Here is a 12026-nt window from a genome sequence, read left to right as displayed (position 1 = left end):
CTTGAGAAAGGAAAACAGAGCTGGAGGAATCAGGCTCCCTGACTTCAGTCTATACTACAAAGCTACAGTAATCAAGACAGTATTGTACCAGCACAAAAACAGAAAGATAGATCACTGGAACAGGATAGAAAGCCCAGAGATAAACCCACACACACATGGTCACCTTATATTTGATAAAGGTGGCATGAATGCACACTGGAGAAAGGACAGCTTCTTCAATAAGTGGTGCTAGGAATACTGGACAGGTACATGTAAAAGTATGAGATTAGATCACTCCCTAACACCATATACAAAAATAAGCTCAAATTGGATTAAAGACCTAAATGTAAGGCCAGACACAATAAAACTCTTAGAGGAAAACTTAGGCAGAACACTCTCTGACATAAATCTCAGCAGTATCTTTTTTTTTTTTTTTGGGGGTACACGAGCCTCTCACAGTTGTGGTCTCTCCCGTTGCGGAGCACAGGCTCCAGACGCACAGGCTCAGTGCCATGGCTCCTGGGCCCAGCCACTCTGTGGCATGTGGGATCCTCCTGGGCTGGGGCACGAACACGTGTCCCCTGCATCGGCAGGCAGACTCTCAACCACTGCGCCACCAGGGAAGCCCAGCAATATCTTTTTTGATCAGTCTTCTAGAGTAATGAAAATTAAAACAAAAATAAACAAATTTCACCTAATTAAATTCAAAAGCTTTTGCACAGCAAAGGAAACCATAAACAAAACAAAAAGACAACCCACAGAATGGGAGAAAATATTTGCAAATGATGCAACCTACAAGGGATTAATCTCCAAAGTTTACAAACAACTCATGCAGCTCAATATCAAAAAATATAAAAACTATAGTTAATATGTTGAAAGTGTGATTGTCTACTAGAAGGGGACAGCTTCTACAACCACCCCTTCTGTGACTGCCAGATCCCTATATGGGGGCTGATGCTTGCCACTGGAGGAGATCAGGAGTAGTCTTTGCAGGGGTAGCTGTCTTTGAAGGTGATGCATTTTAAGGATTGTAATCTAACCCTAGTAAATATTGTAATTACTCCACCAGTTTACCAGAGATCATCCAATTTGGATTCCCTTTGTTTCTTTGGATCCAGTATAACCTCTCCTGTTCATCTCATAGTTCATACTAAAGCACGGGCCTGGTTGTAATTGGTTTGTTTAGCCTAGAGGAAAGAGGCGTCACTGTTGATAGCAATTTCAATTTAGGCCAAATAGGGTATTGTTTGTAGAATTAACAAGCGACACAACTCTGAGTTTGTCTTTCATGAGTTTCTTTTAAATGTAGGGCAGCTGTGACCTCTTCAATTGTTTTAGCATTAGCTGTCATGGCTCATAAAAAGAACTTATACTTAAGAGGAGCCCTCCTGACAAACAACTAGGTAGACTCAGGACCTAATTAAGTCACCTCTGGACTTGCAGAGTCATCATACTTCATGCCATACTGCATCCTCTATTACCTAGTAAGTCCACTCCAACATCCCAGCTGATGGAGGAGGTATTTGGCCTCAGTTAACATTTTCCATTGCCAGTCTTCCTAGGCCTTTATGAGGCCTAACATAGGATGGTTAGCCCTCCAAGCCATAAAAATCTATATCAAAAGGTATATATAGACTGGGGTCCAAAGCCTCCTCTGTTGGTCATTCCCACCTTTCACACTAATTAGTAAGGACACCATTTTTTCCATTTTGAGCCACCAATTCTGGCAACCAATTGCTTAACTTCAGCCCCCATAAGGTGAAGCTTGTTCCTCATCAGATCTATTCTATATAGCCAGGCAGCCCCTTTTTTACTTGATTCCAGGGTTAGGTCTTTAAGGAGAGACTGGGCCTCAGGAAAAATGAGAGGATATATCTCTTTATCCAACTGAGAACCAGCCCCTCCTTTTTGGCCCTGCCCTTGTGCCATTTATATATATAACTTTTGCAAGTAGTTACCAGGAAAGCAGAGGGTAATATATCCTCATCACTATCATGATGGTATCATGCTGCCTTGTCCTCTAGTGGGCACTAGTCCTCTTTCATAGGGTCCTGCCTTCCATTTCATCTCCCCCTGAAGTTTAAGTTTCTACTTCATATTTAGGCAGTGCCCTGGTGAGAAGCACCATCTGGCAGAATTCAACACATGTCTAGTGGTTCAGAGCACCTGTTCAGTTATTGCACTGAAATTCATCTTATCTATGGCTTGCAGATACTGAGTGCAGTTTCTCAGGGTATGCAAAGCAAGTAGGCTTTAAATAGCTAAAAACTGCTTATTTGGGCTATGTTTAAAACAATTGGATGGGTAAAATTTTGAGTTTGGTACTGATGGTCTTTGCAGCTAACAGGTCCCAGCCTTCTATGAAGGAGTAAACAATATAGAGCCAATATGCAGAGACCATCTTTAGCTCATTTATATAACAGTAATGTATAATAGTACAATCACTATGGAAAACAGATTTTCACTTTCCAGAAAACTAAACATGCAACTACCATATGATCTAACCAATGTTAGATCATCACTAATTGCACTCCAGGACATGTATCCCAGAAAAATGAAAACTTTGTTCACACAGAAACCTGTACACTAATGTTCATAGCAATTTTATTCATAATAGCCAAAAACTGAAAACAACCCAAATTTCCTTCAACAAGTAAATTGTTCATAGGTAAAAATAACTCTGGTACATCAATGCCAGAGATTATTACTCAGAAATAAAGAGGAATGAACTACTGATACATGTAAGACCTTGCAGAGAATTGTGATGAATTTTAAAATCTAGTCTCAAAATGTTACATACTTTATGCTTCCATTTATATAAATTTCTTAAAGAGACAAAATTAATGGTTAAGATGCAACTACCAGTTACCGGGGGTTAAGGACAGGGTGGAGGATAGAGGGTACGGAGGTGTGTGTGGCTATAAAAGTAACAATAGAAGTACTCCTTATGGTGAGGGAATTGTTACCTTGACTATATCAATATCAGCCTAGTTGTGATATTATATTAGTTATCCTTTGAAGAACCTGGGTAAAGCATTTTGGGGATCACTCTTTATTTTTTTATTTATTTATTTTTTTGCAGTACGCGGGTCTCTCACCGCTTCGGCCTCTCCTGCCGCGGAGCCCAGGCTCCAGATGCGCAGTCTCAGCGGCCATGGCTCACGGGCCCAGCCGCTCCACGGCATGTGGGATCCCCCTGGACCGGGTCACTACCCCGCGTCCCCTGCATCGGCAAGCGGACTCTCAACCACTGCGCCACCGGGGAAGCCCTATTTCTTTTTGTAATTGTGGTAAAATACACATAGCACACAATTTACCATCTTAATCATTTTTAAGTGTACAGTTCAGTAATGTTAAGTATATCTGCATTGTTCAATCAATCTCCAGAAATTTTCCATTTACGAAACTGAAATCTCTGTATCCATTAAACAGTTTTCGATTTCCACCTCACTCCATCCCCTGCCAACTATCATTCTACTTTCTGTCTCTATGTATTTGAATACTCTAGATACCTCATATGAGTGGAACCATATATTATCTGTCCTTTCATCTCTGGCTTATTTCACTTAGTATGATGTCCTCAAGGTTCATCCATATGAACCTTCTGTCAGAAGTTTCATTCTCTTTTAAGGCTGAGTAATATTTAATTGATTGCATATCACATTTGTTTATCCATTCATCTATTTATAAACACTTGTATAATTTCCACCTTTTGGTTCTTGTAAATAATGCTGCTATGAACGTTGGTGTAAAAGTATTTTTGAGGCCCTATTTTCAAATTCTTTTGGATATATACTGAGAAGTGGAATTAATGGATCATATGGTTAATCTATTTTTATTTTTTTTTGAGGAATGACCATAGCATTTTCCATAGAAGCTGTAGCACTTTACAGTCCCACAGTGGTGCACAAGAGTTCCAATTTCTCCACCTTCTTGCCAACACTTGTTTTTGTTTTTTCAAATAGTAGCCATTCTATTGGGTATGAGATGATATGTTATGGTTTTAGTTTGCATTTCCCTAATGAGTAGTGATGATAGTTTCTTGTGCTTATTGTCCATTTGTATCTCTTATTTGAAAAAATGATTCAGGTCCTTTGTTTTTTGTTTGTTTGTTTTATTGGAGTATAGGTATTTACAATGTTGTATTAGTTTCAGGTGTACAGCATAGTGATTCAGTTTTACATATACATATATTCATTCTTTTGCAGATTCATTTCCCATATAGGTTATTATAGAATATTAAGTAGAGTTCCTTATGTTGTACAGTAGGTCATTGTTGGTTATCTATTTTATATATAGTTGTATGTGTATGATAATCCTAGTATCCTAATTTATCCCTCCCCATCCCCATGTATGCCCTTTGATAACTGTCGGTTTGTTTTTGGAATCTGTGAAACTGTTTTGTAAATAAGTTCATTTGTATCATTTTTTAAATTAGATTCCACATATGAGTGATATCATATGTTATTTGTCTTTCTCTGTGTGACTTACTTCACTTAATATGATAATCTCTAGGTCCATCCATGTTGTTGCAAATGACATTATTTTGTTCTTTTTTAAGGTTGAGTAATATTCCATTGTATATATGTAACACATCTTCTTTATCCATTCCTCTATCAATGGACATTTAGGTTGCTTCCATGACTTGGCTATTGTAAATAGCACTGCAATTACAATTGGGGTGCATGTATCTTTCTGAATTATGGTTTACTCTGGATATATGCCCAGGAGCGGGATTGCTGGATCATATGGTACTTCTATATTTAGTTTTTTAAGGAACCTCCATACTGTTCTCCATAATGGTTGAACTAATTTACATTCCACCAACAGTGTAGGACCATTCCCTTTTCTCCTCACCCTCTCCATCATTTGTTTGTAGATTTTTTGATGATGGCCATTCTGATCAGTGTGAGGTGATACCTCAGTGTAGTTTTGATTTGCATTTCTCTCATAATTAATGATGTTGAGCATCTTTTCATGTGCTTTTGGGCCATCTGTATGACTTCTTTGGAGCAATGTCTATTTTGATATTCTGCCCATTTTTTTTATTGTGTTGTTTGCTTTTGTGACATATTGCTGCATGAGTTGTTTGTATATTTTGGAGATTAACCCCTTGTCGGTCACTTTGTTCACAAATATTTTCTCCCAACCTGTGCATTGTCTTTTTGTTTTGTTTATGGTTTCCTTTGCTTTGCAAAATCTTTTAAGTTTAATTACGTCCCATTTGTTATTTTTGTTTCTTTTTCATTACTCTAGGAGGTGGATCAAAAAAGATATTGCTGTGATTTCCTAATAGGAGGGACTGGTTCCTGCCCAGTGGTGGGTGGAGCTGGGTCTTGTCCCTCTGGTGGCAGGACCATGCTCAGGAAAACTTTAAGCGACTTGTCTGCTGATGGGTGGGGATGTGTTCCCGTCCTGTTAGTTGTTTGGCCTGAGGTGTCCCAGCACTGGAGCCTACAGGCTGTTGGGTAGGACTAACATCAGCCTCCGAGAGGGCTCATGCCAGTGAGTACTCCCCAGAACTGCTGCTGCCAGTGTCTTTGTCTCCACAGTGAGCCACAGCTGCCCCCTGCCTCTGCAGGAGATGCTCCAATACTAGCAGGTATGTCTGGCCCAGTCTTTATGGGGTCATTGCCTTTTTCCCCTCTGTCCTGGTGTACACGAGACCTTGTGTGCACCCTCCAAGAGTGGAGTTTATGTTTCCCCCAGTCCTGTGGAATTCCTGAGATCAAAACCCGCTGGCCTTCAAAGCCAGGTCATCTGGGGGCTCCTCCTCCCAGTGCTTGACCACCAGGCTGGGAAGCCTGATGTGGGGCTCAGAAATTTTACTCCTGTGGGAGAACTTCTGTGGTTTCACTGTTTTCCAGTTTGTGAGTCACCCACCTGGTGGGAATGGGATTTGATTTTATCACAGTTGTGCCCATCATACCATCTCATTGTGGCTTCTTCTTTGTCTTTGGATATGGGTTATCTTTTTTGGTCTGTTCTAGCATTTCTTTGTCAATGTTTGTTTAGCAGTTAGTTGTGATTTTGGTGTTCTCATAAAAAAGTGTGAGCTCACAACCTTATACTCCACCAACTTGAGTTAATCTCATGTCAGAACATGTTCTGCCTGTTTCGCTCTAAGACTTTTATAATGTCTGGCCTTACATTTAGGTCTTTGATCCATTTTGAGTTTATTTTTGTGTATGGTGTTAGAGAATGTTCTAATTTCATTTTTTACATGTAGCTGTCCAGTTTTCCCAGCACCACTTATTGAAGAGACTGTCTTTTCTCCATCGTATATCCTTGCCTCATTTGTCATAGATTAATTGACCATAGGAGCATGAGTTTATTTCTGGGCTTTCTATCTTTTCCATTGATCTATATTTCTGTTTCTGTGCCAGTACCATACTGTTTTGATGACTGTAGCTTTGTAGTATAGTCTGAAGTCAGGGAGCCTTGTTCCTCCAGCTCCGTTTTTCTTTCTCAAGATTGATTTTGTAACTTGGGGTCTTTTGTGTTTCTATACAAATTTAAAATGTTTTATTCTAGTTCTGTGAAAAATGCCATTGGTAATTTGGTAGGGATTGCATTGAATCTATAGATTGCCTTGGGTAGTATAGTCATTTTCAAATTTTTGATTCTTCCAGTCCAAGAACATGGTATATCTGTTCATCTGTCTGCATCATCTTCAATTTCTTTCATCAGTGTCTTTTTTTTTTTTTTTTTTATGCGGGCCTCTCACTGTTGTGGCCTCTCCCATTTGCGGAGCACAGGCTCCGGACGCGCAGGCTCAGCGGCCATGGCTCACGGGCCCAGCCGCTCCGCGGCATGTGGGATCTTCCCGAAACGGGGCACGAACCCGCGTCTCCTGCATCGGCAGGCGGACTCTCAAGCACTGCGCCACCAGGGAAGCCCTCATCAGTGTCTTATAGTTTTCAAAGTATAGGTCTTTTCCCTCCTTAGGAAGGTTAATTGTAGGTATTTTATTATTTTTGATGTGATGGTAAATGGGATTGTTTCCTTAATTTCTCTTTCTGATCTTTCATTGTTAGTGTATAGGAATGCAAGAGATTTCTGTGTATTAATTTTGTATCCTGCAGCTTTACCAAATTCTTGTTTGCCTTTACTGGTGAGCCTTCCCATTTGTAATTTTATTGTTTCTAGTTGTGGCCTTTTCATTTCCTCCTACAGAAGTTCCTTTAGCATTTGTTGTAAAGCTTTTTTGGTGGTGCTGAATTCTCTTAACTTTTGTTTGTCTGTAAAGTTTTCGATTTCTCTGTCAAGTCTGAATAAGAGCATTGCTGGGCAGAGTATTCTTGGTTGTAGGTTCTTCCCTTTTGTCACTTTAAATATATCATGCCACTGGATTCTGGTCTGCATAGTTTCTGCTGAAAAATCAGCTGATAACCTTATTTTGATTCCCTTGTATGTTATTTGTTGCTTTTCCCTTGTTACTTTTAATGTTTTCTCTTTGTCTTTAATTTTTGTCAGTTTGATTAATATGCATCTTGCTGTATTCCTCCTTGGGTTTATCTTGTATGGGACTCTGCACTTCCTGGACTTGAATGAGCATTTCCTTTCTCATGTTAGGGAAGTCTTCAGCTATTATCTCTTCAAATATTTTCTAAGACCCTTTCTCTCTCTCTTCTCCTTCTGGGACCCCTATAATGCAAATATTGGCACATTTACTGTTTTCCCAAAGGTCTCTGAGACTGTCCCCATTTATTTTCATTCTTTGTTCTGTGACAGTGATTTCCATCACTCTGTCTTCAGCTCACTTATTCATCCTTCTGCCTCATTTATTCTGCTATTGATTTCCTTCTAGTGTATTTTTCATTTCAATTATTGTATTGTTCATCTGTTTGTTGTTCTTTGAATCTTCTAGCTCTTTGTTAAACATTTCTTATATATTCTCTGTCTGTACCTCCATTCTTTTTCTGAGATATTTATTATCATTACTCTGAATTATATATATATATTTTTTTGTGGTATGCGGGCCTCTCACTGTTGTGGCCTCTCCCGTTGCAGAGCACAGGCTCCGGACGTGCAGGCTCAGCGGCCATGGCTCATGGGCCCAGCTGCTCCGCGGCAGGCGGGATCCTCCCGGACCGGGGCATGAACCCGCGTCCCCTGCATTGGCAGGTGGACTCTCAACCACTGCACCACCAGGGAAGCCCTGAATTATATTTTTAGGGAGATTGCCTATCTCCATTTCACTTAGCTGTTCTGGATTTTTATCTTGCGCCTTCTGGATATTTCTCTGCCATCTCATTTTGTCTAATTTTCTGTGTTTGTGGTCTCCTTTCTGCAGCCTCCAGTATCGTAGCTCCTTTTGCTTCTGGTGTCTGCCCCCTGGTGGTTAAGGTTGGTTCTGGGGCTTGTGCCTGCCCACTGGTGGGTGAAGTTGGGTCTTGTGCCTATGGGGGCAGGGCCATGTCAAGGGGTGGGTTTAGAGGTGGCTGTGAGCTCAGTATGACTTTAGGAAGCCTGTCTTCAGCAGAGATCTTTCTGCTAGGAACTTTACTCTTAAATTATGAGCATGTCCAGTCCTTTTATGTCATCAAAGTTACCTTACTTTTGAGATCTGCCTACCTACCAGGCTAATATTTTCTTGACATAAGGAAAACATAAATAATCTATTTCTCCAGCTAAGCTAACCCACTTTTTTTCTTTTTGTTTATTCAAGGTTCTGGTGTGAGATGTATAACCACTTTGACAAAGGGCTGCAGCCCAAGCAGAGTATGCTAGAGAGCCTCTTGGAAACTAAGAAGCAGAGATCAATGCTGGAGGCAGATGTGCACAAACTAGAAAAGGTGAAGGGTTAAATCTCAAAATGAGAAACTCTTGCCCCTTCTGAGTAGGCCTAATCCACTGAGAGTTGAATTGGTACTTGTGAGAAGCTGCCTGGCTGGCTTGTTATACTCTCTGATTTCCAAGCATCCTGTGTCTATAAAGCTCTAAGGCACAACTCTTTTTTTATTTCCATATTAAGTGGTAAATATAACACTCAGTTAAACAAGTGGATTGGTTCCCTTTTTGGATCTGGATAGAATTATTAGGAGGAACAAGAGGGAATGACAGGGAAATAATACAAGTATTTGTTATCCATCAATAAGTATAACTTCTTGGGTGTACGAATGAGAACAATGAAATTGTTATATTTCCAATTAGGAAAACCTTATAAAAAATCTGATTTCCTTCCCATGTAGATTATAAACTCTGCTCATTGTACCAGCAAAACCAAAGTCACACACTTGTTTTTAATTAGAGGTTAAACAAGTCAACAGGGATTTCCTTTAAATAAATGGAAAATGCTGAGCTGCTTCTGGAATCCAGAGGTCCCTAAGGGTGTGTTTGAAGTAGAGGGGAGGGATATATTTTAGAAAAGAATTCTTGGAAAGGGTGTGCTGTTTAGGTACTGGGTGTGAAACTCCTTTTGACCAGATAAGGCATAGCTTTTCTGCTCACTGTAATTAAACAAATATCTTTTATTGTGAAAATAAATATTGTGATTACATCAGATCCTAAACTTTTGAATGTCCTCTTGGCAGGTAACAGTCAGTTAATTACTTGGTTCCATTAAAAAAAAAAAAAGAGGAAGGGGAAGGGGAAGGAAAAAACTGAAGCATAACTTAAAATCATAGGAAACAAGCAGCCCCAGGAAGGTCAAGCCCTAGGCAGAACTGAGAAGTAGGAAACCTTTTTCCTAATGTCTGCTGCCTCCTTTTTTACCTATTAGCAACCTTCTCCACAAGGTCTCCCAAGCAGGTCTCCTATTCTAAACCCAGACCTTTCACTTATTCCTGCCTAATTCCTGAGAGAATCAGATTCATTCTAGATAGAATCAGATTATTTTCTGATTCTAAAGTTCAAAAGTAAGTAAGGCTTCCTTTTAAAATAATAACTATTGGGCTTCCCTGGTGGCGCAGTGGTTGAGAGTCTGCCTGCCGATGCAGGGGACATGGGTTCGTGCCCTGGTCCGGGAAGATCCCACATGCCGCGGAGCGGCTGGGCCCATGAGCCATGGCCACTGAGCCTGCATGTCCAGAGCCTGTGCTCTGCAACGGGAGAGGGCACAATAGTGAGAGGCCCACGTACCGCAAAAAAATAATAATAATAATAAAATAATTATTATTAATATTCATTTTTTAATACAGAAAAGATAAACAAAAGCAGCCCAACAGATAACCCTGTTGACGTTTAAAAAAAGGCAGTACAAGTATATAGTTAGAATATGCAGAATACAAAAATGTACAAAATGGAACGTTGAAAAAACTCTCCCAGCCACCTACCCATTCAGTTTCTCTCTCCAAGTGTTATCACTCTGTGTGTGTGTGTGTGTTGTGTGTGTGTGTGTGTGTGTGTGTGATTTTGTGATTTCCAGGAAAATAAGAGTGGTATGCTTATACCCTAAGGCAGGAGCTCTTAACTGGAGTCCATGAACCCATAGATGTCCACAGATGCCCTTCAGGGGATCTGTGAAACCCCCGAAATTATACCGAAAAACTGTGTGCCATCTCATCCACTCATATGTGAATTCATGCAGTTTTCTGAGAAGAAGGTTCATCATTTTCTTCAGATTTTCAAAGGTGTCTATGACTCACAAAAAGTTAAGAATCACTGTTGTAAAGTATCAGTGAATCATTGTGTTATCCCTGAAGGTGAAAATATCCTTTGGAGATAGCATGAAGTAGTAGACAGATAATAGACTTTGGCATTAAGAAGAGGCAGGATCAGATCCCAGCTCTACCACTTCCTAAATGTGTGAATTTGGGGTCACTTAAATTCTCTGAGGCTCAGTTTCCTCATCTGTAAAATACAGGTAATTCCTAACTAATAAGACTCTTAAGTATAAAAGGAAACACTATATGTAAAGTGCCTGGCACATGGAGGTATTCAATAAATGTCAGTGATCCTTTCCCTTGCCCTCCCTGCTCCCAGTAATAAAATTGCATTTATCAGAAAAGGGAACTTTTATATATACAAGACCCTTGAGGGTCTTTAGTAGTAGGGCTTTTAAAGCACTATGTCGAGTGATGAATAAAAGATGTTTGAGGATGAGGAAGGGGCAAAAGGTCATTTTCTACCATATAAGTGACAGCAGGCAGGATCCCTATAGGTCAATGTGATATTTGCCTAGTTTTACTCCAGTTTCTAATTCTTTTCAACCATTCCTTGTTCCCATGACAGAAAGTGAAAGCCCATGATGAGCCACAAGAAGAATTCTGTACCTGCTCTCAATTAGGGCATTTATTATCTCAACACCTTGGAACTCCTTTAACCAATCCTCTCAGCTTTATGGGTATTGATGGAGACCTGAATACCTTGATGGAGAATGGCACTCTTTCTAGGGAAGGAGGCCTTTGAGTTCAGATGGATCAAGTAAAAATCCAGTGTGCAGACCTCCACCCTGACTATTATGGGACCATGGGCAACCTTAGGCCCATAAACATTTCTGGGGATGTCGGCTTCTCTGGAGGCACAGGCATCTATGGTGTCTCAGGCATCTCTGGCAACACGGGCACCTCTGAGGCTATGGGCTTCTATGAAGACATCAGCATCTCTGGGGCCATGAGCTTCTCTGGGACCACAGGCATCTCTGAAGACACAGGACTCTCTAAGGCCATCACCAAGGAGGAAGGTTTCTCTAAGCAACAGTGAGCTATTCATCTGCTTCCATATTAGGTGCAACTGCAACACCCACAATGATCCTTGTCTCAAAAAAGGCTGTGCTGCTTTTCTAATTGGATTAAATGGGCAGGGCCAGGGCACCCCTCCTCCCAGTTAAGAATCTGGAAGGGGATTTAGGGCCTTTACTAGTTAAGCAACCAGTATATGCATGTCAAGCAGGCCAGAATATAGGCAAGAGAAAGAATACGTTATTATTCTAGAATGGGATTTAGCTTTAAAAATATTGCTTTTCAGCTGAGATATTAGGCTGGTTCCATTATTCCATTTTCCTTAAAGATCAGCCTCCCTTACATGAGGAAGATGAGAACATATAGCATGAGAACAAGTTGTAATATTGTCACAGTGGAGTATTAAGACCCTGTTGAGGGGGT

At 40.4% G+C, this 12026-nt stretch overlaps 1 protein-coding gene across 1 annotated transcript in view; it reads left to right on the top strand.

The window, feature by feature from the left end:
* Positions 1 to 11625, top strand: part of MTMR8 (myotubularin related protein 8) — a gene marked incomplete at its 5' end in the record, with an annotated part of 108173 nt that extends 96548 nt beyond the window's left edge. Inside the window, 2 exon segments of the mRNA XM_007472163.1 lie at positions 8651 to 8777; positions 11155 to 11625. Of these exon segments, the coding sequence (XP_007472225.1) occupies positions 8651 to 8777; positions 11155 to 11625 (598 nt within the window).
* Between the last annotated feature and the right edge of the window lie 401 nt (positions 11626 to 12026).

This window comes from Lipotes vexillifer, unplaced genomic scaffold, assembly GCF_000442215.2.
Source record: "Lipotes vexillifer unplaced genomic scaffold, Lipotes_vexillifer_v1.1 scaffold1735, whole genome shotgun sequence".
Classification (NCBI taxonomy): domain Eukaryota; kingdom Metazoa; phylum Chordata; class Mammalia; order Artiodactyla; family Lipotidae; genus Lipotes; species Lipotes vexillifer.
This window is presented reverse-complemented; position numbering and strand designations above follow the sequence as displayed.